We start from the raw sequence: 25015 nt of genomic DNA, 5'->3' as shown, positions 1-25015 counted from the left end.
CTGGATCACTACAGTTTCCTCTAAGTGCCATTAATCACAGACAAAATAAATGCGCTTGTTTATCAAAACATACAAACTGCAGCTGTTGGTCAAAGCAACAACATGAGGAGAAGAATCCACAGAGTGGGGGAACATGGGCAGAGCCATGTACTGTGCAGGAGGTGAAAGAGAAAGAAATCATTACTGGCAGTCTACAAAATGTGGCAGAACTGAAGTCAGATCCAAGGAAAATAAAAAAAGGGTTAAAGGGTCAACAAGGTGACAGAGCAGGCAATGCTATCACATTTCTGAGGAGGAAGAGAAAGCTCCCAAGTCCGCTGCAAGATGCTGGTTCTCTTTTAGCAGACAAAGATGTAAAAGTCAGTGCTGGAACGAAGGGTCAGATAAACCTAAGTAGTTGTTCTGTCAGTTTATTTAGCAACAATGCGCTGGTGAAAAAAAGGGCAGTGGCAACCTGCTCTTCAAACACGCCTTCAATCCTTTTAGGGAAATCGAATCAGCTATCACCCTTCAAAGAAAGTCTGAGAACCAAAGAGTCTGGGGTGATTACTGAACAAACTCGGATCATAACCAGGGGTTTTATAAAAAGAAATCAAGAGTCACCATGTAGCACAAGCTCTCAGAATCCTTTAGTTTCAAAATCTCTGTCGTTTCGATCTAAGATTGTTAATAGTGGAGATACAGTTTCCAAGCGGAAACGAGGGCGACCTCGAAAAGCAAAAGTGGAGGATCTTTCTTCTGCAGAGAGCAATCCTGCGGTTGATGAAGGGAAGATCCACAGTGGAGAATGTGAGCAGCAAATTGACAGGGATCTGTCAAAGGAGGATTTGGAAAAGGGGGACAAAACCAGGAGAGAGTTAAAAAAGACGAGGAGGAATAGAGGTGCCAGCTTAGGGATAACTACACTGAAGAACCTAGGAAGCAAGCGCACCAGCAAGTCTGATGCAAACAATAATGACATTATCCCAACAGTAAGACCGCTTAGGACACCGAAACGGTTACCAATGGTCAGTCTGAAGGACTTTCAGAAGCTTATCAAACTGCAACATTCAAAAACAAGGAAGTCAATAGAAAGTCAGGAAAAATATGACCCTTTAAGAGCAGGGATGGTCAGTAGAGACGGCACATGTAAAGGATCAGGCAATGACAGCAAAATGGATGTAGATGCTAAGTTTCATAGCAGTGGCAGAAGTGAGGAATCTGTCACCTTCAGTGTCACAGTTGAGGAAGATCACAGACAGAATTTTAATGAATTAACAGCAGAGCAGGAGGCATTGCAGCAAGATGACACAGAAAGCTTCCCTGGTAAGGAGACCTCTTTGTTTGGTGACAGTCTGGCGTTTTCCGGTGATGTCTTGCCAGAAGAGGTGCCCAGATTAGATGCTAAGAGGAAACCACTGAAGAATCCAGATGAAGGTAATTTGTTACATAGTCATTGCTGATTGTAGATACAGTTTAAAGTCAGAGTCACTATTTAAAAAAAAAAAAAATTGTTACGTTTTATTTGCATCCTTATTTGTTGTAGTTTGACACTGACTGATACTTGAAGTGCTGAGCACAGTGTGGGGTAACAGACTTAAGAAGGGCTGGGAGAATTTGCATAATGTAGCTTTAATTAAAAAAGCTAAATTGTTAATAAAATAACCTTTACTTGTTGTGAAACCTAGATACTCGTGGATACATTTTCTTTTGTTACCTACCTTTAACCTGATGACAATTTTAGAGGGATTGTTGGAACTGCTAACAAACATTTGACAAGTGATCCCAACTACATACAAAATTACCAGGTTACTCAGGAAAACAAGCTTATTCTGTTAATTGGGGAACAGAGTTTGCACTTAAACAGAATTACTGGAAATCCATGTATACATGCAGCAGACGAGTAATCAGATTTTTCTTTCACCTTTCTTCCACCTATTTTGAAAGCATGACACAGCTGACAAATTAAGCAATTGGGATTTAAAAATATTTGAAAGAAAACCGACTTGTATTATTTCCCCAATTCCCAAACCTGATTTCAGAAACCAGCATTCCCATTTACGATGCAGTTGCAGTATGTACGTTTCTATATTTCTGTCTGAAATTTACTTAAATATAGGTTAAATATGAATGCAAAGTATCAGATAATAGAAATATGCTCATGCTGGCATTAAAATGAGGCACAAGGTCCTGATTTTACTGATCTTAATTGGATTTATTGTTTAAACTCAAAGGAATAAAATTTTTACTAGGAGATTTAGAAACGGATGTCAAGACTTCCACTGATACTATAGGAGGATTCCTCTCGCTCTGCTCGTGTTGGAACTACATAAATACCCAGTCGACTCTTTTTTCTTTTTTTTTCCCCCCAATGATTGAAGTCTTTGTCCATTGACTTTTTGAGAGACCTGCATAACAGCAAGTGTTTTGTCTTTGCATCATTCAGTCAGTTCAGTAACTTAACTTTAGCTACCAACAGCTAATTGAACTTGCTGGCATTTAACCAGTAACAGCAATGATCACTGCCAGAGTTATGTCTGTGATTCTCCAATAAATTCCAAGATAGTAGATAATCTGTACTTTCTGTTTTGTGTTTTTTTTAGGTGAAAAATCCTGTAATGCAAAAGGGTCATTTACAACAGTAGAGAGTCCCATTGACATTGAAGGCTTGTCTCACAGTGACATGGATCAAGAAGACAAGCTGGTTTCAGATCACAACTTGTACCCCCAGGCTCCTGAGACAGCCGGTCCATCTTTTTTATATGATGGTGGGATCAGCAGGACCTCAAGCTGTGCTCAAGAGGAGGAGGAAGTGGAGGTGGATGTTGTGGTTTACTCCCCAGACAAAGTGCTTCAGACCAAAGATTGTGAAGATGGACTTAATAAAATAGAAATAACACCAGATGAAGATGAGGAAGAAGATGTGAACGATATTGATGTGACTGGAGATGAGTCAGAGTAACCTCCTCTATGTGGCATAGTTTTATTCTACATTGTGGCACATGTCCTGCACTCTGCGTTTGTTGTTTTTTCATTATTTTGTGTGTGGATTCAGGTTTATGAGCATTCATTTAGTTCAGTGTACATAGTTCAAATGGCTGTTTCATTTTCATTAATATGATAAAGCATTGAGAGACAAAGGAGTTCTTCATGTTGATATTTACCATTTGTCACTAGTTTTATTAATTTTACATTTCCATTAATATTTGAATTGTCAGACTGTGTAACATAAAGCACTTAAGTGGCAGTGTGTCCCTCTAACTGTTAAGGAAAAGAAACCTTTTTTGAGCCCGTATAAAGCAGTGTTTTATGTAAGTTTCATAATTATGGTTTATTAAAAAAACAGTCTCTTTTCATGCAGCTGTTCTCTTTCTGATAACATGAGGATACTGGTTAGAGCAATGTACGGACCTTTACAGTGTAAACGGAAAGGCCGGTAGAGGGCGCACTATCGCCGCCTTCAGTCAAATCCAACTTTATTGACAACGGAAGTAGCTGAGGAAGTAGTACACACGTGTTTTCTCGTAGGTTTGAAGGTTACAGAAGAAGCGGTGTTTCTTGTTGACCGGTCGCTGTAGAGGGTCACTGATACTTGTGTGTGAGGTTATACTCGGGTGTGAGCAGCATTGAAGGGCAGTTATGGATCCCATGAAGGCGCAGCAGCTGGCAGCAGAGCTGGAGGTGGAAATGATGGCTGACATGTACAACCGGTAAAGCCGAACATGCTAACTCATTAGCTAGCGGTTTCTTATTTATGCAGCTTCTCTTGCGGCAGTAAATTGTATCATGTCTGTTATTTATAGTCTTTACTAAACTACCAAACCTTTGAATGTTAGAGACGTTCAGTTAGCTTTCTCCCTCGTGCTAACTGTTATGATACTACATCAGTTGTAGCTTTCTCACATGTAACTCTCATCGCTGATGTTGTGTCCAGCTGACAGTCTGCCACTGTGCAAGCATTTATAGGGAAAAATGCAGGCAGCTTACATGATCATATTGAATGTATTAAATTACAGAGAGACATCATTTTTAATTCATTGATCAAATCCACGGCCAGATGTAGTAGCAATATCGGTTGTGGGGTATAGAGGGAGCTAGTGCTAATAGTTTTTTAGGTTCATGTAAGTATTCATTTCGTTTTTATCAGATTACAAGCTAAAGATCATCTGTTAAATGTAAAAATAAAATGAAGTTTTGAAAGCATTTGGATTCCTAAATATATTATGCACAAAAATGTGCTTGGTCAGAATTAGTGACCAAGTAGAATATTAAGGGAATATATATATAAGGGATTTTCGACTTGCATATGAAATTTAATAATGTACTATAACCTTTACGGGTGAACTTAATTTGACCCTCTTAAAACCTTTAAATGCACATGTCCAACTGTTCAGTGTTTCAGTACTTGTTGCATAACTTGCTGTTCTCTAACAAGTGGACATGTTGAACTGGTAATGTTGATATTTACCATTTGTCTATAGTTTTTTATTAATTTTGCATGTCCGATGATATTTGAATTGTCAGACTGTGTAACGTAAAGCACCAAAGTGGGCAGTGTCTCCCTCTGACTGTTAAAAGAAACCTGTATTGAGCCAGTGTAAATCAGTGTTGTATAAATTTCATGGATCATATCTGATTAATGAATCGACCACTCAATGTTCTGGTTCAATGAAAATGTGTGTTTTAACAGTCCTCTCTCATCATGCTGTTCACATTTCATCATTGGATCAAGACAACACCTAACAACTGACAAGTTATTGAGACACTGACATTTTTTGTTGTGGTATACCCACCAGCTTTAGCTTTATGAGGAAATTACCATTTCATGCTTCTACTTAAATGCCCTATTTTCATGATATGATATCACTGTAGAATAAACTTTTTACATTTTCTATAAATTTAAACACCAAAGGTGAATATCCCTAACTTTTTCTGAGTAGAATTTATCTGATCAAATTATACATTATTAAACCTAATGTCAACAGTCAACAGTTAAGATGTGGTCAGAATCAAGTTTATTTTAAGCAAAGTATAATTTTTCATTTCTATTATGTATTGCATCCATTAAATAAAGTTTTTATACGGCTCAAGATTAAGGGCCTGTGACTTTTTTTAAAGCAGAAAATCCAAACAAATTAGGACTAACAATTAAAATAATTAAAAAGTTAAATTATCAATAAAATAAGTTGTTGCTGCACTTTTGTCACCAGAGTAAGTATAACATATACTAATATTCTGCAAAGTCAAAATGTTTAAGTTTTAATTGGGGAAATTATGTACTACATTGTAAAATGTGTAGCGGCATTTCCAGCAGAGGGAGCTGTGCACTTGTACTTGCTGACCAAAGAGGCTCAGGCAAAATGGAATTTCCTCGTCTGAGTTTTCACTTGAAGTCTTTAACACACAGCATTTAGAGAATCTGACTGACTCCTTGCTGCCTTTTTACTTTCTTCAGAATGACCAATGCCTGCCACAGGAAGTGTGTACCGCCGCATTACAAAGAGGCAGAGCTTTCGAAGGGAGAGTCGGTGTGTCTGGACCGCTGCGTGGCCAAATACCTGGACCTTCACGAGAGGCTGGGACGCAAGCTGACAGAGCTGTCCGTTCAGGATGAGGAAATGATGAGGAAGGCAGCTGTTGGGAGCGGATAGAGACGCTGAAAAAAGAAATGTTACTAAGTTATGGGAGAGGTGTACCACATCTGGATGATCTAAGATGAGAGACTAGTGTGTTTTTTTGTTTTGTTTTTTATGTAAAGACTTAAAAAAAAATTGTACAAATAAAGCTGAGGGTCCAATGAGAGATACTGCCTTCTCTACAGTATTAGAGAATGATGTAAAGAGTGAGGATGGAGGAAGAACCGGAACACCTGGTTGAAACTGCTCAGAGATCCACCGCCGTCTCTGGATTGGTCATGTGACCATTGGCTTTCCCAGGTCCTGAAGATGTCACCTGAAAATTAGCTGGAAAGGAGAAAACCCTGGGACATGTAATATCATTTTTCATGCTGTGTTAGCTCTGTTGAAGTTTGTTTCACCAATCGTGTATGTGGCAGTTACATTAAAAGGACACTAAGATTTGAATTTGGTGTTGATCCCAAGGTTCTCTGAAGTCGAGTGATTTTTGTTTCCGAAAGTGGGTTAAGGTAAACGGGGCCCCTCTTCTTTTATGTTCGAAACTCGGTGTGATATGACAAGTTGTGTGTTGTGCAGACAAACTGGTATCAGTTCTGTGCAAACCCTTCAACATACAGTAAATCCCGTACATGGGTCAGGAAATGCACTGAATTCATTATGTGTGGCAGCATAGTGTAAGTCACTCTTATTTTATACTAGAGCCAATACATAATGTTACATTATGTCTGTTGAAGAGGGCCTGAATGAACCTTACTCACTTGTCCTTCTTGTGTGTTGGCCTGAATGTCACTGAACTGTATTTTTTTTTTCCTGTGCTAATCACATTGTGAGTAATGCTGCAGCTCCTTTTATGGGCACAGACGCTGCACAGTGGTTCAGTTATTAATCCAATTAAATAATGTCCTTCACATCTGTGAGTTCACACTGTGTTTTTTCAGCTGTATTACAACTGCATCCCCCTGTCTCCAAACTTACTTTTCCCATGTCAAGCGGCGTAAACGTGGCGCTAAGAGCAGAGAGGACGCTTCCTAAATGTGCGCCTGTGCCTTTAAACCAAACGGTGACTTCAGTTTGGGGCGAGGAAGTGAAGACAACTGACTTTCGTTTCCCTCCTGAAACTCGTATTTAGTTTTGGCCCTTGTGCATCGGAAAGGGGAACTAAAAGTAGCAAAGACACAAACCTGACAGTGGGGGGGGGGGGGGGGACAAAAAAAAAAAAGCCCAGTGTTGTCCAGCTGTCCGGAGGAGAAAGGTTTAATTGTGCTCGCACGAAGCCCCGGGCGACGGACATGGTGAGTATCTGTCAAGGTGTTGGGCAGAGGAGGCGTGTTTGTTGGACAGGTGAGCTGCAAGGAGCCTCAACAGCGCAGTAACTGAAAGGTTACTGGCCGTCTTTTACCAAACAGCCCTCTAGAATAATATAGATGAAAGTCTGGCACAAGATAAAGTGAAACTGTGTAGTTCATAGTTTAGACACATTAACGAGGGTGTTTAGTTAAAGGTAATTTAAACGCTGATGCTGGAGCCAAAAAGCAGAAAGGTGCAAAGCGACCTCGTCCTATAAACACGTTGAACCAATGCTGGAGAAAAGTTCATTTAAGTTTGAAACGTGTCGTTGGGTTTTTTAGTTTAACATATTTTTCCTCTCCACCTATAAAACATATGGTTGTTTGTTTTAGCATTTTGGAGAACATGATGCTCACATCCTCTTTTTTTATTTATTTATTTTTTATTTGAAATTTGGGTTATAGTTACATTTATAGTAAAATAAGGTTAAGTAAAAGAAAACTGCAGAGCATCAACATAGGGCTATGAATTGTTTTTAAGGTCGAATTAGAAAGCTAAGAGCTTTTGACTATAATTTCCTGAAGTGTTAACCAGATACAAAATGGCAGGTTTTTTTTATTTTGAAATGGAGAGTGTAATTTCCCCGTTTGTGACATCCCTTCCCTCAAACATTATAGTTTGTCAGTGCGACAAATAGTGATTCTTTTTTTACTTTTGATTAATAATTTCGCTCATTAAGCACATAGATACACTCTTGACCAAATGTCCAAAACACAGATCTTTAAATTATTATCATATTCATATTTAATAGGCTGCAGTCACTGATTTTTGTCATGTTTGAGAAAAAGAGACTGAAATCTTTGAAAATATACATCAAAATCATAATCATGTGTATCAAAAAAACCTCCATATAAAATTTCTCTTAATTTATTGGTTAATGTTTGAACTCTAAATATATTACTTTACATATTGGTGGAGGTATTGTCCTATAAGTGGACTTTCCCCAAAGATATAGACTGATGGTGCCCTTGCTTTTTAAAATACAACATAATACTCAGCAAACCCGGTGAAACAATTTTCACTGCTCCAACTTTTTATTGACATTTGCTAATTGCGTCATCTCCATGAATGAGAATCATTTTTACTTCAGACGTTGACTGTCTGTTCATCCGCTGCACTTCTCTTTTTGCTCACGAGATGGAGGCAACAGGCGGAGAAGAGCTGGTCAGAGACGCTGCTGAATTTGTGCCACCTAATGGCAATGCCAATGAAATGCTGAATGTGGGTGACGACGATCAGGTGAGCTCGGGTGGTTGATTGTGAAAACCTCAGTCTCTGTGAAAGATATCACACTCTTCCATGACAGAAATGTTTAGATTTTCAAACACATACGTTCTTTTCACCATTTTGCATTAGATGGAGGAATTTTTGGGGCCACAGGCAGAGTACAATGAGGAGGAGGAAGAGAGGAAATACTACAGGAGGAAGAGGCTGGGAGTTATAAAGAATGTTCTCGCTGCCAGTGTCGGGGCTATGATTGTGTACAGCGTATACATGGGTGGGTTTCACTGGAGAAAAGACAATGTAAGGGACAGACATGAAGATGTACATAGTCTCACACATTTACTTTTATGTATCTGCGTATGTGTCATAGGCCTTCTGCAGATGCAGCTGATTCTGCATTACGATATGACCTACCGCGAGGTGAAGTACAGCAACCTTGGCCTGGAGGACATCGACCGTAAGATGCTGATGGGCATCAATGTCACACCCATCATAGGCCTGTTGTACACCCCCATTCTCATCAGGTAGATACACACACACACAAACCTTTTACAGCGTCTGACTCTTCCTGTCTTCCTGCCTTCATTCTTCCATGTTTGAATCTGTCTTTCAGGTTTCTAGGTACCAAATGGATGATGTTCCTGGCTTCCGGCATCTACGCACTGTTCGTCTCAACCAATTACTGGGAGCGTTACTATACCTTGGTCCCATCGGCCGTAGCTATCGGCGTGGCCATAGTGCCTTTCTGGGCTTCTCTGGGAAATTACATCACTAGGTAAGAGAGAGGAGGACTTTGAGGTGTGGGTCAAGATTGTAGCTTTTGAAGCTTAAAACTTTGATGTCGCAGCAGATAGGACGTCCTGAAGATTGCTGTTTGTACATTAACCACAGCAAAGTCATGCTGCAATTTAATCGTCCTTAAAGTTTCTAACTCAAGCTAACAATCTGTAATACAGTGACTACATATAGCAATGTAGGAACCTCCACCTAAACTCCACCACCTGAACTCCTGTGACCTTTTGGAGCTTTTCCTATCTTCTGGTTATTGTCTTCTAAGTTCCGGCCACTAGCGAGTACTATAATCAACTCCTTGTAAAACAGTAGGTCACATTGGTTCAAATCCCAAATTCTAAGTTGTTGAAGCTGTGAATACATGTTCCCATTTAAGAGGAGATTATATGACCTGATGTCAACCATTGGTGCAAAGATACATTCTATAATAACTACCGTCCACTTACTGCTAAAATTAGCTCTCAGTTTTTAAGTAGGACATCATCTCAGTGTTTATGTGACAAAAACCACAGAATACAATAAAGAATAAAGAATAAAGCTTGAATAACCAACATTATTGAGGTTGTTAATAGCTTTTGTAGATATTATATTTATTGTGGAGATGCAAATTATCAGTAATTAAAGTGAATATTTCTTTGTTGGTCTGACACTTCAAAACACATTTATAAATTAATTAAAATTAAATTAAAACTATGCAATAGAATATGTCAATGTATTCATAATATAATTTAAAATAATTCAATTCTTTAACATTAATAAGCCCAGTGTTTGGTGTTGAAAATGAAATTGTCCCATATGTTTTGATTACCCACTGAAATGACTTGTTAGCATTTCATTATGGTGTTAACACATTTAAAACTACTTCAAACACATTTTAATCATTGTGATTATGAGTGGACAGTAACGAGCAGGGCTGATTGATTTCAAGTCTGACGTTGCATGAAGTTAGAAAATGAGAACTGAGAAATACGAAACGTAAGTAGAAGCACAAACCTGGAATAAGGAGAGAGTTGCCCTTAACTACCGCTTTAAGGCCCATACTACCTCATGGTGGTTATTCTGAAAACAAATGATTCATTTTTACAGCTTTGAGGCCTGTTCACAGCTCACGTTGCAGGGGCGTTAATCCAGCCTTGAGAGGCGACACTGTTGCTGAATTACCTCAAACAAACACGTCCTCTCTGTGCTTTAATTAGTTGTCCCTTTTGAGCGGACACTGGTGTATTTATGACGAGATAAAATGAGCTAATGTTAGCCTCAACAGGGTATTGGGTGATCTCTGACATGATAAGATGTGAACTGTCATGGGGGGAAAAAAAGAGCCACTGATTTTCTTTCATTTTCTTTCATTTAAAAACTTTTAGGAAGGTATCAAAAGCAGCTTTGGGTCAGTTGGTTTTCTCATGTGTTCACAGGGAGCTGTAACAACACATCACATGGTTTTTGTCAGTACAGGCACTGTGCTGTTGCTGCATTGTTTTTGTTAGTTTTGTATTTTTGTTTTTGTGGTGCAGTTGCTGAGAAACGTAATTCCCTCTGGCCAAATTCAATGTTTTTCAGTTCAGGGTTTCACGCATACATCCATTCTTAGCCTTTCTTTTGTCGTATTCGTTCAGACTGTGAATGTTGAGTGTACAGGTGAATGCACACACACACCCATGCAGCACATAAACTAACACACACCTGATTGTACTGTACATGTTGTATGATGTATGAAGTATGTGTGTGTTTGTGAATGTCTCCCATCACACGACACACATGGCAGGATGGCCCAGCAGTACTATGAGTACGTCAACTACAAGGAAGAGCATGTGCAGGAGCAGAAGAAGCTTCCTAAGGGAGCGTGCCACAGCTACATCATCGTCTTCCAGTCAATCTTCTACATCATCTTCCATGTGGGTCTTCAGCCATCTGTACTAATGCCTGAGCTGATTTTTACGTTGTGAGGGGCATTTCACATTTCTCCGTTTTCTCACTCTTCCTCATCAGTTAAGCTTTGTCTTCGCTGAGTTCCCCATGCGTCTGGTTCTCAACGAACACCTGCACGAGAATGAGCACGTTCTCTACAACGTTAAATACTGTGGTAAAGTCTCTCACTTCACCTCCACTGATCCCTCTCAAAGCACAAATAAGCACACAACAAGTTTTGACAATTCAGTTGTCACTTCAGTGACCTGACCTGAACATATTCACGTGTAGTTTTCTAAAATTAGCAAATGTGGGGAAACTGCAGCTGTAAATTCTCACAGTAATTAACTGTTTTGACAAATGTATCTTATATTTATCAGGAGACATTGCACGTCCTGCCCCTTCTTTCGACAGAAAGACTGTTTCATAGCTTTGCATAAAGCACATGTGCAAATATGTTTTTTAATGCTTTATTAGACAGTGAGGTGCCAAAGGAAACACAATTTGGCCCACTAATGTTGCTGTAAAGCTAGTAAAGTGCAACACGTCTGCTTAAGCGGGTTTGTTTTTTCAGTTATGCTAAATTTATCTGCTGCAGCCACGTTGCTTCCTTTTTATGTTAACAGCAATAGGAGGAAACAGAACAGGTTCATTTGGAAACCTTGGCTTTTTTTGCTACCCTCTTATATATCCCTCCAGCTATCTTTAATTTACATTTGGGTCACTTTTCACACTTAATGTTTTTTTTATTTGGACTCAAATGAAACAAAGATTGTAGTGTTAAATATACAAGCAGATGGTTCAGGTGTGACTCTCCACAATCTGAACCTTCCTCTTCCTCTGCAGGTGCAAATATGAGTGGAGTGATCCCCGGCCTCAACTCCACCGTGCTGATCAACCTGCCTCGTTCCATGCTGCTCATAGTGGTGGAGAGCGTCCTCATGGGATTCGCCTTCTTCGCCATGATCATCGTAAGATACCAGCACATTCAGCATACATGCTTGTTTCTCTATATTTGTAAGGACACTCATTGACCTAATGCTTTCCTGAGGACAATGTGGTGGGTAGTGGTCCAAATGTGGCTCGCAGCTTCATAACATATGGGCTGCACTCAAGTGATGACAAGTGTGTCAGGTTTTTAAAAAAGTACTAAATACTTTTAGTGAAGTGAATTTCTGGCACATAGCCTTCATTTTGAAATACTGTTTTCTGATGTAGAACAACTTAACAACGGCTACCTGACGGAGAACACTATCTAGCTCCACAACACGGCCAAAGTCTGACACCCAACATATCAAATGGGTCGTTTGGACATAGCTTTTACTCAAAGCAACTTACAAGTCAGGGGCAACTTAGATTTGTTTCTTGCCAAAGAATATTTTGACCTGTGGACAACTGCTCTACCATCCTCTAATATACTGCAAAAAGCTCATAAAGCTGTGATATAGGCTGAAAACATTCAGTGAGCAAAGCCTCTGTCACTTTTACCGATGGTCAATATACTGAGTTTCCCCCTTTTTCTGTCTCGTGTAATCAAACATCTTCCACCCTTCAGGACAACATTATCATGAACGTTATTTTAAAGGGGAGGTTTTCACACTCTGCTATAAGATATCTCACTTGTTTTTTCCCTGTCCCCAAGCCCCTGTTTTTCCTAGCAGAGAGCATGAGAAGTATTTGAAGTATCACGAGAGCAGTGCTTTGTAAATGACCAGGACTATACATTAGAAATGCATATCAAACCAAAACAAAATATGATGAAACCCAAACGAGCTTGGGGAGAACATATTCTTTGTTGGCTAATATTTAAACAGGTGACTATATACTTATGTGTGGGCTAAACAAATATCTTAGTTTTCTTTTACTCATAGTACTAAAAAATGTATTGTTGATTTTTATTTACCCTTGTCCTTGCTATGACAAATTAAAATATGTTGTGTGTTACTGAGATATCTCATTAGTGTTAATGTATGTTACCAAAATATCATTACATGAAGTAATAGCAATGCGACTTTAATCTTCAAATATTAAGGGCCTTTAAATTGGTCCTGCTGCTATATTATGTAATCATCACACGGTGAAGTGTGTTTTTTATCAAATGATTACACAGTCACACAATCTGGAGCTTGGTACTAAATACCAGATGTTAAACCTGCATTAATGAACTTTTAGTCAGTCTGAGGCAACACAACAATCTGTAAACGGATGACATAGTCATTAGCAAACCTTAACTATTTAAATTAGACACAGAACAACATTAGCACTCAGTTGTAGCTGTGTTTTTGCTCACCTGATGAATGTAAATGAAATCAAGTAAAATAAATGCCTGAGATAAGTCAGTGTCTTCGAATATTAAATACTCCATTATGTTATATTATATTATCAGCTGCTCTGCAAGTGTGTCTGTCTGCTGAGATTCAGATTTTAACAAAGTATGACAGTCTGGGGGGGCCGTGACTCAGGAGATGGAGCGACCATTCATCTTTTGCGGGCTCAGCTGTTCGATTCCGACCACTTCCTATCCGTGTGTAAAAGTGGCCGTACTAGAATTGACTTTTTCTTACACCCTTAAATCAAAGTTAAGCAGGCCCAGGATGAACAGAATGTCGAGTCATGACCCCATGAGGGACATTGTGCTTTTAGCCAATTATTATTGTTTCAGTTTTATTGTCATGCTGCTCTGTGTGCATTTTGTTTTTGAGTTTATTTAGGGGCAGGGGATGTAACTTGCCTTTAATTGTCCGTGTGTGCGGCATTTGGTTCATGTTATGTGACACATTTGGTATTAAATGATTGTGTATTTTTACATTATCTATACAGCGTTGTTGGCTCAGCAATACACCAGGCTCAAACCTTTCCCAGCATGCAGTGGTTGATCCTTACATAGAGAAACAGACTCACTCTTACGTATTTACATATTAAAGTCACAGCAGTTTAGAGAGCGGGATCAAAGTATTGTAGTAATACTTTCGTTTGCACTTTGTCTTGTGTATTTATTCATTTATTTAGTCCCACAGTGGGCTGGAAAAAAGTCTTTATTAGTCTCTTATTAGATACAGTAACATAAAGCATCGGAAAAGCCGAATGATTCAAAGATTTCTGTTTGCTACTACACACAGTTCCTTGTGTTGTGTGGTGCTGCCTATCGGCCGACAGAAGAGATCGACCTCCGCAGTATTGGCTGGGGAAACATCTTTCAGCTGCCCTTCAAACACCTGAGAGACTACCGCCTGCGACTGCTCTGCCCCTTCTTCATCTACAGCGGCTTTGAAATGCTGTTCGCTGTCACTGGATTCTCTCTGGTACTGCACTGTCAACTGAGTTTGAATAACAAATAGTACTTGCTTCGATTGATTTAGTAGGTGTCTCTGGTTGGATTATAATTTTAAAAATAATTTTAAAAAAATCAAAGGAGCTGGCACATTATACAAGTAAAGACAGGAAATGCAGAAAACGTGTGTCCTAAATGTCTTTCCCTTTCTCCACAGTGCTATGGCGTCTGTGCTTTGGGCTTGAAAAACCTGTGGCTCCTTATTGTCGTCTACGGCCTGTCCTGCTCCATCTTTTCCTCCCTGTCCCTCTGCCTCCTTCGCCTACCACGCTGGGTGTGTCTGGTGGGTGGTGCTTTTGTGCATATTGTGTTGCTGCTGGTTCTAATGGTGTGGTCTATGCCAAGTAATAAGCCCGAGTACCTGGGCCCTCTGTTGGTTATCTCCATTCTGTGGGGCCTCGGCACCGCCCTGAACAAGACGGGGGTCAGCAGTGAGTAGCAACTGTGGTCAACATATCTGTGTCTAATGTGCACAAACTCTGTTCACACACGAAACGTGTCAGCATGGACTCCTCTTTGTGTTTGTGTGTCAGCTCTTCTTGGCGTCCTGTACGCTGAGGAAAAAGAACGCCTGGACTTTATCTACACCATCTACCACTGGTGGCAGGCCCTCGCCATCTTCGTCGTTTACCTCTGGTCCGGCATTCCAATGAGGGTACGCGAGCTTGCGTGTTTAGAGATGTTCTAGTGTGTTTGCATCTGTAGTACTACAGGAACACGGTAACTGTTCCCCTTTTTCCATTTCTCAGGCTAAAATCTCCGTCCTATTGGCTACTTTGTTGGTTGCCTGCTACTGCTATTGGCTCATGGAGCGTCGGCTGGCCAGTGATGTGCGCCCCAGACTGCCTCGCATCCCTCGGCCACGGCACAAGGTAAACAGTCACAATGAGTCTCTGAATCTTGCTAATTTCGCTTTATCAGATTCACTTGTTAGCCAAAGGTCAGATAGCTGTCACGGGTTAGAGTTCACGTTCCACAGAGGCTATGGTAAAAAAGTGACATCTACTTTACAACTGAGAGATTTATATAAAATCATCTTGCATGATGACAAACAATGCTGTTGTTGTGCTCTAAAAGAAACATGTTTACATGTGCTATTTTATGAATGTAATTGCAAATAGAATCATTTGTTGCATATATGCAGGCTGAGCAGCTTTTGCTAAAAATAAATTGGCAGCCGTGTTGAGTTACCTAATGCAATATCGAATATGCAAATTGTAGCTACTTTACCGGACATGTGTCCTTGTGTGGGAATAAAGTTAAAAAGCCATCAAACAATGTGTGTGGCAAAATCGTCTTAAGCATTGTTATATCCTATCCATTGATCAGCTACAACATTAACAATGCTGGTCCTAATAATGTCATAAAAATAGGGGTCAAAGATCACTGTTAGGAAAAGTGGAACTGATTTTGTCTGAGCTGAGCACTTTATGTGGCAAAAGGTAGTTAAACCACAGTAATACTGCAGTATTATTAGTTTACAATATTTTTTTATAAAAAACATATTCTTATATTAAAACCACCAGATGGTGTTAATGTTTTAGCTAATCTGTGTATTTTGTACTGTAATGGTATCAATGCCACTTAACAGAAGCCCAATCAGACGATGTACATAAATCTTCTGTATATATTGTTCTTTTGACAGGTAGTTTATATTGGGAATTTACCCTAAATCACAAGTGCCATTACTACATATACCTGTAGTTTAATATACCTTTATTAGACTGATTTAGAAAAAAACATTTAACTAGAGACAGTGATTGTGCTGCGTTTGCTTTTAACAACCACCTATGAGCTTAATGCTTTTGTGCTTAACACCAAGTAAATTAAGATTAGATTCATTTTAAGATTAAGATTAGTTAAATAGTGACTAAATGGTGATATAATAAATTTTGTGTGTCCACAGTTCAAAGGCTACCGCTACCTGGAAGAAGACAACTCAGATGAGTCAGACTCAGAGAGAGGTGAGGATGATGACCTAGAGGATGAGCTAAAGACGGAGGACGAAGACCACGTGGTGGAGGAGATGGGACCAGAGGACGGGGACGAAAGGGGCCAAGACGCAGGGGCCCGGAGAGCTGACTCACCCAGAGCCAGGAGAAGAGGGGTAGAGGGTCAGCGCAGCAGACGGCAGGACGCCCATGAGAAGGAGGAAGAGAGGGAAGAACTTGAAGGAGGGAGAGAGGGGAGGGAAGATAGTGGTTAGATGACAGCAATGGGAGAGGAAGAGAGGCAGAGATGAGCTTGATGCTGTTGTGTTCATGACTCCATTTGCATTTTACAGATTTTTATACTTGATGTTAGCTTAAAAACTTCAATTACATCTAATATTTAGATTAGCAGTTACTATAATAAGCCAGATGTAAAGGTATAGGAACTGTATGAACCATGTTGCTGTTTAGTATTAGGTATAAAATTCCTAAAGAGAGGCCCCCATTGGATTAAACCAAGACTACAACTCAGAATACAACAGGGATAGTTTTGAAATATAATCGTATTTAATTTTTTGTATTTATAGAGGGCATTGTAATACTACATCAGTGTAGACTGTAATACGCAAACTGCTTTCATTTCAAGAACAACTGAAAGTGACAAGAAAAGCACTAGGTTTTCTGATGGAAATGGATTGATTTACAAAGTGTAACAGCAGTGTGAAGTGTGTGCTCCTGTTGGATGTAGCCTTAGCTGTGTTTGTTCCTCTGTTTTTGTTTACCTTCAACTCAGCCCTTCGCTTATGCATATTTGTTAGCGAAAACAAGCTTACGCATGGTATTATCATCATGGTTGAAAGGATCTAAGCTTGATTTTGCTTGCAGTCTTTGTGAAAAGCCAAAACATAGAAAACTAGTGAATCGGTTTGAGTACTAATGTCATCATCCATGTTCTAGCTGTAATGTGTGTTTTATAAAAACTTCTTCAGTTTTGACTCATCTCCTCTGCCCTGCTGTTATTATATGCTAAATTTGCTGTTAACCCTTGACTCACTCCCGGAGGTTAAGCTATGACTTTTAGCCAATAAACTTATGGGATATTGTGTTCGTTAAGTCTGCTAAATCATAAATATTGGTTTCAAAAATGTATACAACAAGCAAGTCACACAACATTCTACAAAGAAAGGATCTGTTCAAAAGCTGAATTTTAAATTATTGTTAAACAAATGTAACCGGATTTTGTTGACATTACCTCACTTCGACGTAACCGCTGAAAATCTCACTGGCATTTGTAGCCAAAGTACAGAGGTTTTAAAGATCTAATGTTTTCTTCAGTACTGTTTTTGCAGCTACATGATTTCCTAAATGACTCGATTGATGAGGTGACTGGCACATTCCGTCAAATCTGTAAGAACAGCAGGACTTAAACAAAACCAGATTTGAATGAGCTGCTACACTTGCGGTTGGATTTAATGGCAGATCAAGGTTTCAGTTTTGAAGAGCACCTGCTGTAGTGGGTGGTGCTTTGTCTTAGGATATGGAAAAGTAAACTGCAAACTCCAAAAACATGCATCATTCTTTCAGAAAACAGATAAAAGAAATTCTGAATGAGAGATTGCAATGTGTTACCGAAGGTGGTCGATCAAAGACTAGTGAGGCCCTGCCACTAGCATGAGTTAAAAAAAACAGGAGAAGCTGGTATAACATCAACATTTCTCAGTGTCTGGTAAAAATGTATTGTAAAACATGTTAATTTAAGGCGTAAAAGTGTCACAAAGCGAGACATTTCCATATGTCACTGTATAAAAAGCAAAGTTGTAACTAATAAAGTTGACAATGGCTGAATTTCATTAGCTGCTCCAATTTCCTTTTACTGTGTCACTTAAATAAAGGAATTTTTTTTTTTGATAAGAATCAAATTCTTTAGTGGATATTTGATGTTTGCTTTTGTTATAAAAATAACTCCTGACTTTCATTGGACTGTATCAATGTGTGTTACACTTATTCTTACGATGTTGTTTTGCCGTCAGTGGTGACCGCAAAATGCTTGTCGCCATGGAGACTTTAAATTAGAACCAAAGCAAAGAATCACAACTTAATTAGTTACAATCACTGTGACAAAGGGCTTTGTTTATAAATGGAGACTATATCATAGATTTTACTAACATGCAAGTAGAAATACTATAATGAACTTGGAAAAAAGTATCAGAGTAACTGTTCTGTGACTAAGTTGTAAAAGAACATAAGCATCACAAATACAATTGACATAACAGCTTATAAGTAAAGGCCAAGCACTTACTCTACATGTGGACTCACAGAGGAATTATAGAAATGTTCTCATGTTCTGAATCTGAACTTTATTTCACTTGTACTTCCAACAACGAGCTCAAGTCTTAACAGAAACAGGAAAAGAAGCTGGATAAAGAGGTAGCCGCTACATCACTTGCGGTTTGTGTTGTAGTTGTGGTTCTGACTAAAAACACCCTAAGCTCAGAACCAAACTTTAAGCTCACATCTGAGCCCAGACTCTGCTTATGATGTCAGTCCCGATCTGTTCTCTCTCAGTGCCGGATGCGTCTGATGGACTGGATCTTGGGAGTCAGGCAGTGGGAGCCCCAGTTCCTCCAGTGCTGGTAGTCTCCACTGTGTCTGTCACATTCCATGATGTACTGCTGGCCTCTGTAGCCCGGGTACTCATAGCACACAAAGCTGTACAGAGACACATGCAGCAGGACGAAATTAAGAACATACCAAGACCTGAATATATGCTTTATGAGTTGCTTTAAATAAAGAGATTCTCTACATATTTCTATGGTAACTCCTTTGTTATTCAAATTACAGAAACATTTACATTTACATTTAGGTCAAAAGTTGATCAAGCTGCTAAAAGTAATTTATTTAAGGCATGTGTGATGTTTGCCATGTGCACTATTGTTGCGTGTTAGCAGGCTAACATTGGCTAATTAGTACTAAAAACATCTAATGGCTTTGGCAACTAGAATTTTTTCCCAGTGTTTTAACAGCTCATCATATGGGAAAATGGAAGCCTCCACCAAATGTCTTGGCAATTCTGTCAGTATTTGTTGCAATTTTCACCAAAGTGGTGGACCGACATGGCATCGTGGGTTTGTGTAATCTAGCTTTGAGAAAGTGTTGGAACAAGTGTGACTCTGTGGTGTTGTCTGGAGATTTGTTTTCTAACACAGAAGTGGCTCAAAAGTGAACAAAATTAGCTCTAGGGATTTTGGTTGACAGAGAAAAAGTGACAATCAACAAACTGCTGCAGCCAAAGAGAAGAAAGAAAGACGCAAAGACAGGCAGCACCTGGACAAAGTGAACTCGTTAGGATGGATCACTGACTTACGCTCCAGACTGCACGTGCATGGAGCCCACCTCAGGCATGAACCAGCCCATGGCCTGCAGGGAGGGGTAGTCGTCACACAGCTCGGTGCTTTGGCCCATGAAGTTCTCCCTCTCGAAGATCATCATTCGGCTGCTGTGGTGAGACTGTGGGAAGGGGGTGAAGGGGAGGGGGGGGGGGTTGAACAGTATAACCTTTACTGTATTCCTGATCAGTCCTTCCTTCTGTCTCTGTCTCACTCACTCACTATCAAGTCCGTCCCTGCTCTTCCTCTCTTACTGCTCTCTTTCTCCGTTTCATTCCCCCCCACCCCCCCGCACCCCACAGCTACTCACAGCACAGTAGATGGGGCGGAACGACATGAAGCGCTCCGTGTGGTACGACAGGGACCCACTGTAGGACTCCCAGTTGGGATACTCTCCTCTCTCCAGGATGAACTGCTGGCCCTGGAAGTCATGGTGCTCAAACCCCACCCAGCTGGACACACGAGGGGAAGATGTACGCGACAGGGAATATTAGATGAATGAGAGAAGTGAGAGACATTTGACAGAGATGGAACAGTCTGCAGCTGGGAAACTAGTTCTGTCCCTCTAGTGGTCACAGGGAACTGTGCACTTGATGAGCAGGGTGACGAGCAGTACTGTGCTTAAACAAAGTTGTAATATACTAGTACTTCACTTGGTCAGCCTCAGTTCCACTGCAACGTACTGTAAAGGGACATAATAGATACTAGATATTTTGCTCCTATTTAGATCAAACCTTAAAAGGTGACAAAAGAGGGGCCCTCTGTCATATGTGTTTGTGGTGTTAGCAGTTCCAGCAAAAGGGACAATTCTTTTCTTTTCTTTTTGTGACAATTAGAAGAATCCTGAGCCCTAAATTTTTAAGGACCTAGTGGATTAATATACTTAACTGAGAATGGGTCAAACACTAGCTCCACCTCGACCGACTAGAACAGCAGAATGGTTTTTATGTATTCATGCCTTAATGAAGACTGAAAAAGGGTGAAAGGAGCCAATTGTCTGTTTCTTGTTTTTAAGCTTTTATTTTCTTTAGCTGATAACACAAAACCTATGGCCTGAAAAGTGGGGAATTTATTTTGATCTTTAAACACACTTATAAGAAGTTGTTATAGAAGGACAGTAAGGCTAAGAAGTACATAGTAAAGAGTATAGAACAGTGAAAGGCTTTATGGACTTTGGGGAAATGTCAGTGCGTAAAGGACAAGAGCAGAAACTTGTGACATGTGAAGACAGATGTTCTGTTGTCATACGAGTCCAAGTTTCCGCATGTTTTCAGGAAAAACATGCCAAACACAAGAAAAGATCATCCAGACTGTTGTCAATGAAAAGTGCAAAAGCAAGCAAGGGGGGGGGGGGGGGGGTTGGGGGGGACTTGCATACTGTATGTGTAAAGGTACCATTGACACAGAGGTGTATTTCTGGAATTTAGAGAAACATTTGCCGCCTTCAATGCTACATCTTTTCTCTTTTCAGTAAATATTTTAGCAGGACAATGTCAGGCCTCAATCTGATTTAACACAGTGGTAAACATGCCTCTGCGTCTGACTTCGAAGTGGCTCATATTTAAACTGGGTTTAAAATTAAGTTAGTCAGTTAAAATCATTTCTTTGTACCTTTGTCAGATAAATAAATCACAGATTTTTGTTTTATTGCAATTTACAAGTCCCGGTTTTTCTGGAAATGGGGTTTGTATTTGCAGTACATCATTCTCCTTGTGATGGGTTTACACTGCTTTGTTGGCAGTTTTTCAGTGTTACTTCCACCTCTGCCATTTGTTACTGTGATCTTTTGATCATTTTAAGTTCGTTACACTTGAAAAAGTTTTAAAAAAGTTTTTGCCTGTAACAACTTTGGTTTCAGTTTCTTCAAAATCGCTTGAGTTGGTATTCAGTAAACGTACTTTCCTCCCAGACTGGAGCTAATTCTGCATTCAAACGCTAAAGTCGGCAGGTGTTCAGAGAATCACTTCTCAGACTTTGGCAAGCTTAACACATCATGACTAAAGCCTGGGCTGCTATGCAGAAATCTGCTCAGAGTAAAATTTTGGGCTTAAATGCGTCAAAATAAAGAGGGTGACACGAGTTAACACTTGTACCCAGAGTTAAGAATAAATGCCGTGCATAAACAGTCTTCAGTGTTCAAATCTGTCCTCAGCTCATGAATTATTTAAAGGATTTCTAATCCTGTCAGGAGTCTCCTACAGATAGACGTCTTTATTAACGGTATACTGCAAAGACTTTTAGGAAATGTTGAATGCATTAAATAAATATTAAAGTTACAATGAGTAGAGTGATTAATTTGTTTAGCTTTAACGCAGAAGAAATATATCTAATATAATATTGTCAACACATTGTATTATGTAAGATTTATTTGTTAGAATATTACAATAATCAAACACTGGACACAATTAATAACAAGCTGGCTGTTATAAGAAATATGTGTTAGTTGTAAGTAAAAGTTCTACATATAAACCAGATCAATTATGCCATAATACATCACCTTTAGAGAACTGTGAATGGGAGATTTAGTCCTTGAATGAGGGCTCGTTTAGCTTTTCCGTTTAGCTTCTACACTCCTGGGCCTGACTTTTTGCTGCTATAACTGCCTCTTTTCGTCTTTAAAACATGTTCAATTTACAGGCCTTTTCTGTCACTACAGCCTCATCTTGTGCACACAGCCTCTTTTTTTGAATGTTACTATACATGCATTCATGTTACATGTATATAAACACCCAAATTAATAATCTGCCAGGACCAAGTCAGGACCATATTGACTAATTTAGATATCCAGCGTGGCCCCTGTAATGTTGTATTACTTCACCATAAGTGCCACTGTTGTATGTCACACGTTTTAAATTGGTCCGTAAGTTCTGTAATTATACTCTCTAGTAGAGTAAATGAATAAAATAAAGGCAAAACAAAAAGCAATTTACTTATTTTCTAGCAAAGCCAGGATATTTTTTTAGAACTTTGAGTTGATTAAATGCTTTAATCTTAAAAAGGTCGTTTTGTGTTCTACCAGCTGTGTGAGGTATGAAACGTTCAAACGTTTTTGTTTAGTTTGTCTAAAAGCTTATTTAAATAGTTCCAATTTCATGGCAGTGGGTCAAAGATGAAGGCGCACTGCTCTACTGTAGTTAGACTTTTCAGAATCATGACTGAAAATCAGAAGAAAGCTTACAAAACACAAGATGGAAATCCTGACAACACGGCGCACAAATTAAATATGGCGCCAACTTCACATTCACTATAGAAATTTCTCAGCGTAGTTTGGAGTAAGAAACGTGGTCCACTTTTCATCAGAAGGATGTTAAGATTTTCCTGTGTGTACAATGTATGAGAAAATGAAGCAGCTATAACACCTTCTTATCAAAGGGCTAAAAAATATTCATGTGGCCTTAAATTACACACTGCTGAACCAAGGTAACTGTTGATCACAGTTGACCACATGTGTGCCGGGCTTAAACAGCCTCCACACAGAGAACATCCTGCAGCCTAAATGCCTTTCAGATTCAAAAGATGCTGTTAGCTCCACTGCTCAGTGTGAAATAAAATCTTCTCACTAGTTCATCTGAAGAAGCGTTCACCCTGCATGTAGGATGGAGTGACTTCAGGGGTGACATGCTTTATAGTGGGAGCCTGGACACTATTTCCTCCCTCTACCTCCATCACATAGACACACACTTACATAAACACACACACAGAGTCAGTCAGCAGTCCACAGAGACTCGCAGGCGTACAGGCTGTGTGACTCACGCTCCACTCTCCACTCGGATGGAGCGGATGTTGTCCAGGCCGCAGTCATGGATGTTGCAGCACTCAGAGGTGAACTCCAGACACTTGCCCTGGAAATGCTCCTGCTCAAACACAGTGACCTGCACACGGGGGAAGACAGGAAGGGACGCACGCTAATGGATGTGTCTATATGTCTGTGCTTATTGGTGTGTGTGTGTGTGTTAACTCACCTTAAAGAAAGGAGCTGTACCCATGCTAGAGAAGAACATGGGTGAGGCCATGTTGGTTTTTGTTATTCTATTCATTTCTAGAGTACAAAGGAAAAAAGATGATGGATCAGAAAATAAGCGTAAACAATACAATATTACAGATATATGGCAAATTTAAACTTATAACAAGAAACATGTTATTTCATTAAATTGTCGGCATACTTATCAGTTGTCATTAGATTTCAATATAATTACATCAGATATGTAACGCAATGATGTCATAGATCCACCCACTAATACATTATGGCTGATCCCGTGGGAAAGTTCAGCATCTTACCTGGATGTTGTCCTCGCGCTCCTCACACATCAAATCCTCTTAACGTGACTTTTTGCCTGCACCTGGCGCTTCAGTTTTATACCGGCGTCCACGTGGGTTCCTCGTGCTCGTGCGTTTGCGCGTGTTGTCTGGGTGCGAGTGTGAAGCCCCCCTCCATTAAGGATGATACTTCCGGTTAGACTCTTCAAAATTAAACTCTGATGAATGAAATTATTTCAAGTAATGCGAAACAAATCATAAATTAATAGTTGATAAAATATTCTATAGATTAAATGGAAGAACGAACTTGAGTTTTTAAAATTTATTTATTTAAAAGCTCCAATAGTCAACTATTTTAAGAGGGAAGAAAGACAGCTTCCGGTTGTCCTCTAACAAACTGTGCTATCTTGAAGCAGGTGAGTTGACTGCTCGTTTGCTCCTCTGTCCTGTATTGGTACGCGCGCGCGACCGGGCTCGCGGCTTAGCGCTAACAACCCCCCCCCCCCCCCCCCCCCCATCCCCTGTGTCTATGCGGCCTGCCGACTCAGCAGATCGTAAAGCGCGAAGCCACAGAGGTGCGGGCGGTGAATGCGGTGCTGTTGTTGGCCCATTCGTATAGGTCAGCAGTGCCACCGTATAGAGCAACAATGGCCGGGGGCTATAGGCAGAGAATGAGGAGGATTTGGACGGTCATCCGGGGAGGCTGCTTTAGCGCTGGCTCCCAGAGGTCGAGGAAATTGGGGTCAATTAGGAATATAAATAATAATAACAATAACAATAATATAAATAAGTAATAAAAGCAAAAATGAATGAGTGATAAATGAATAAAAAGACAGTGTGCCCCCTTTGTCAAATCTACAGGACATTTTTGAACAGATCACTTAGGACAATGGATCACAGTTGGCTCATGTCTTTGGTGCTTGACATTTGATGGAGCACATATGAGGAGACTTCTGCAACACCAAAGTCACGTCCCCCACAGGTTACAGCACTGATGTATCCTACATACTGAGGTGTCAATCATTGTAGGATCTGCCACATGCTGACTGGTTAATTTATAACTCAATTTCATATAAACTAAACATGATTACATAGGCGAAGACTAGAGATCTTAAACATTTTTTATTTTGGAACACACTTATACTTATACTTGACATGATAATTCACTATAATTAATAATAATAACGATTGTACCACAAAACAATATACACCGATCAGCAACAA

General features: G+C 39.8%; 3 protein-coding genes across 3 annotated transcripts; 2 read left to right on the top strand and 1 right to left on the bottom strand.

The window, feature by feature from the left end:
* The first annotated feature begins 3471 nt into the window (after nt 1–3471).
* timm10 (translocase of inner mitochondrial membrane 10 homolog (yeast)) lies at nt 3472–6815 on the top strand. The gene is made up of 2 exons (XM_067498220.1): nt 3472–3689; nt 5435–6815. The coding sequence occupies exons 1-2, from the start codon at nt 3619–3621 to the stop codon at nt 5628–5630; spliced, it is 267 nt and encodes an 88-aa protein (XP_067354321.1). The 5' UTR covers nt 3472–3618; the 3' UTR covers nt 5631–6815.
* Nucleotides 6771–18001, top strand: unc93b1 (unc-93 homolog B1, TLR signaling regulator). Its single transcript, XM_067498217.1, has 13 exons — nt 6771–6907; nt 8100–8201; nt 8319–8460; nt 8557–8710; nt 8800–8961; nt 10744–10873; nt 10968–11061; nt 11733–11857; nt 14006–14188; nt 14375–14648; nt 14751–14872; nt 14967–15089; nt 16124–18001. Exons 1-13 carry the CDS (start codon nt 6905–6907, stop codon nt 16421–16423), a joined length of 1914 nt encoding a protein of 637 aa, XP_067354318.1. The 5' UTR covers nt 6771–6904; the 3' UTR covers nt 16424–18001.
* LOC137123881 (beta-crystallin A1-2-like) lies at nt 17992–23999 on the bottom strand. Its single transcript, XM_067498219.1, has 6 exons — nt 23813–23999; nt 23497–23573; nt 23288–23406; nt 19845–19986; nt 19513–19655; nt 17992–18857 (listed from the first exon to the last, which is right to left on the bottom strand). Exons 2-6 carry the CDS (start codon nt 23569–23571, stop codon nt 18710–18712), a joined length of 627 nt encoding a protein of 208 aa, XP_067354320.1. The 5' UTR covers nt 23572–23573; nt 23813–23999; the 3' UTR covers nt 17992–18709.
* Nucleotides 24000–25015: the final 1016 nt, after the last annotated feature.

Source organism: Channa argus, chromosome 3 (assembly GCF_033026475.1).
Source record: "Channa argus isolate prfri chromosome 3, Channa argus male v1.0, whole genome shotgun sequence".
In the NCBI taxonomy this organism is placed as follows: Eukaryota; Metazoa; Chordata; class Actinopteri; order Anabantiformes; family Channidae; genus Channa; species Channa argus.
The sequence above is the reverse complement of the archived record's forward strand: the minus strand, read 5'-3'. Positions and strand labels throughout refer to the sequence as shown.

Bases quoted from the DNA above. Each gene is read 5' to 3' on its own strand.
- LOC137123881 (XM_067498219.1), bottom strand. From the start codon at position 23,571: ATGAATAGAATAACAAAAACCAACATGGCCTCACCCATGTTCTTCTCT. The intron at 19,987-23,287 runs GTGAGTCACACA...TCGTGTGTCCAG, and splicing joins ATCCGAGTGGAGAGTGGAGC to CTGGGTGGGGTTTGAGCACC. The intron at 19,656-19,844 runs GTGAGTAGCTGT...CCCTTCCCACAG, and splicing joins TCCGCCCCATCTACTGTGCT to TCTCACCACAGCAGCCGAAT.
- timm10 (XM_067498220.1), top strand. From the start codon at position 3,619: ATGGATCCCATGAAGGCGCAGCAGCTGGCAGCAGAGCTGGAGGTGGAA. The intron at 3,690-5,434 runs GTAAAGCCGAAC...TACTTTCTTCAG, and splicing joins ATGGCTGACATGTACAACCG to AATGACCAATGCCTGCCACA.
- unc93b1 (XM_067498217.1), top strand. The intron at 14,189-14,374 runs GTACTGCACTGT...CTTTCTCCACAG, and splicing joins CTGTCACTGGATTCTCTCTG to TGCTATGGCGTCTGTGCTTT. The intron at 15,090-16,123 runs GTAAACAGTCAC...GTGTGTCCACAG, and splicing joins TCCCTCGGCCACGGCACAAG to TTCAAAGGCTACCGCTACCT.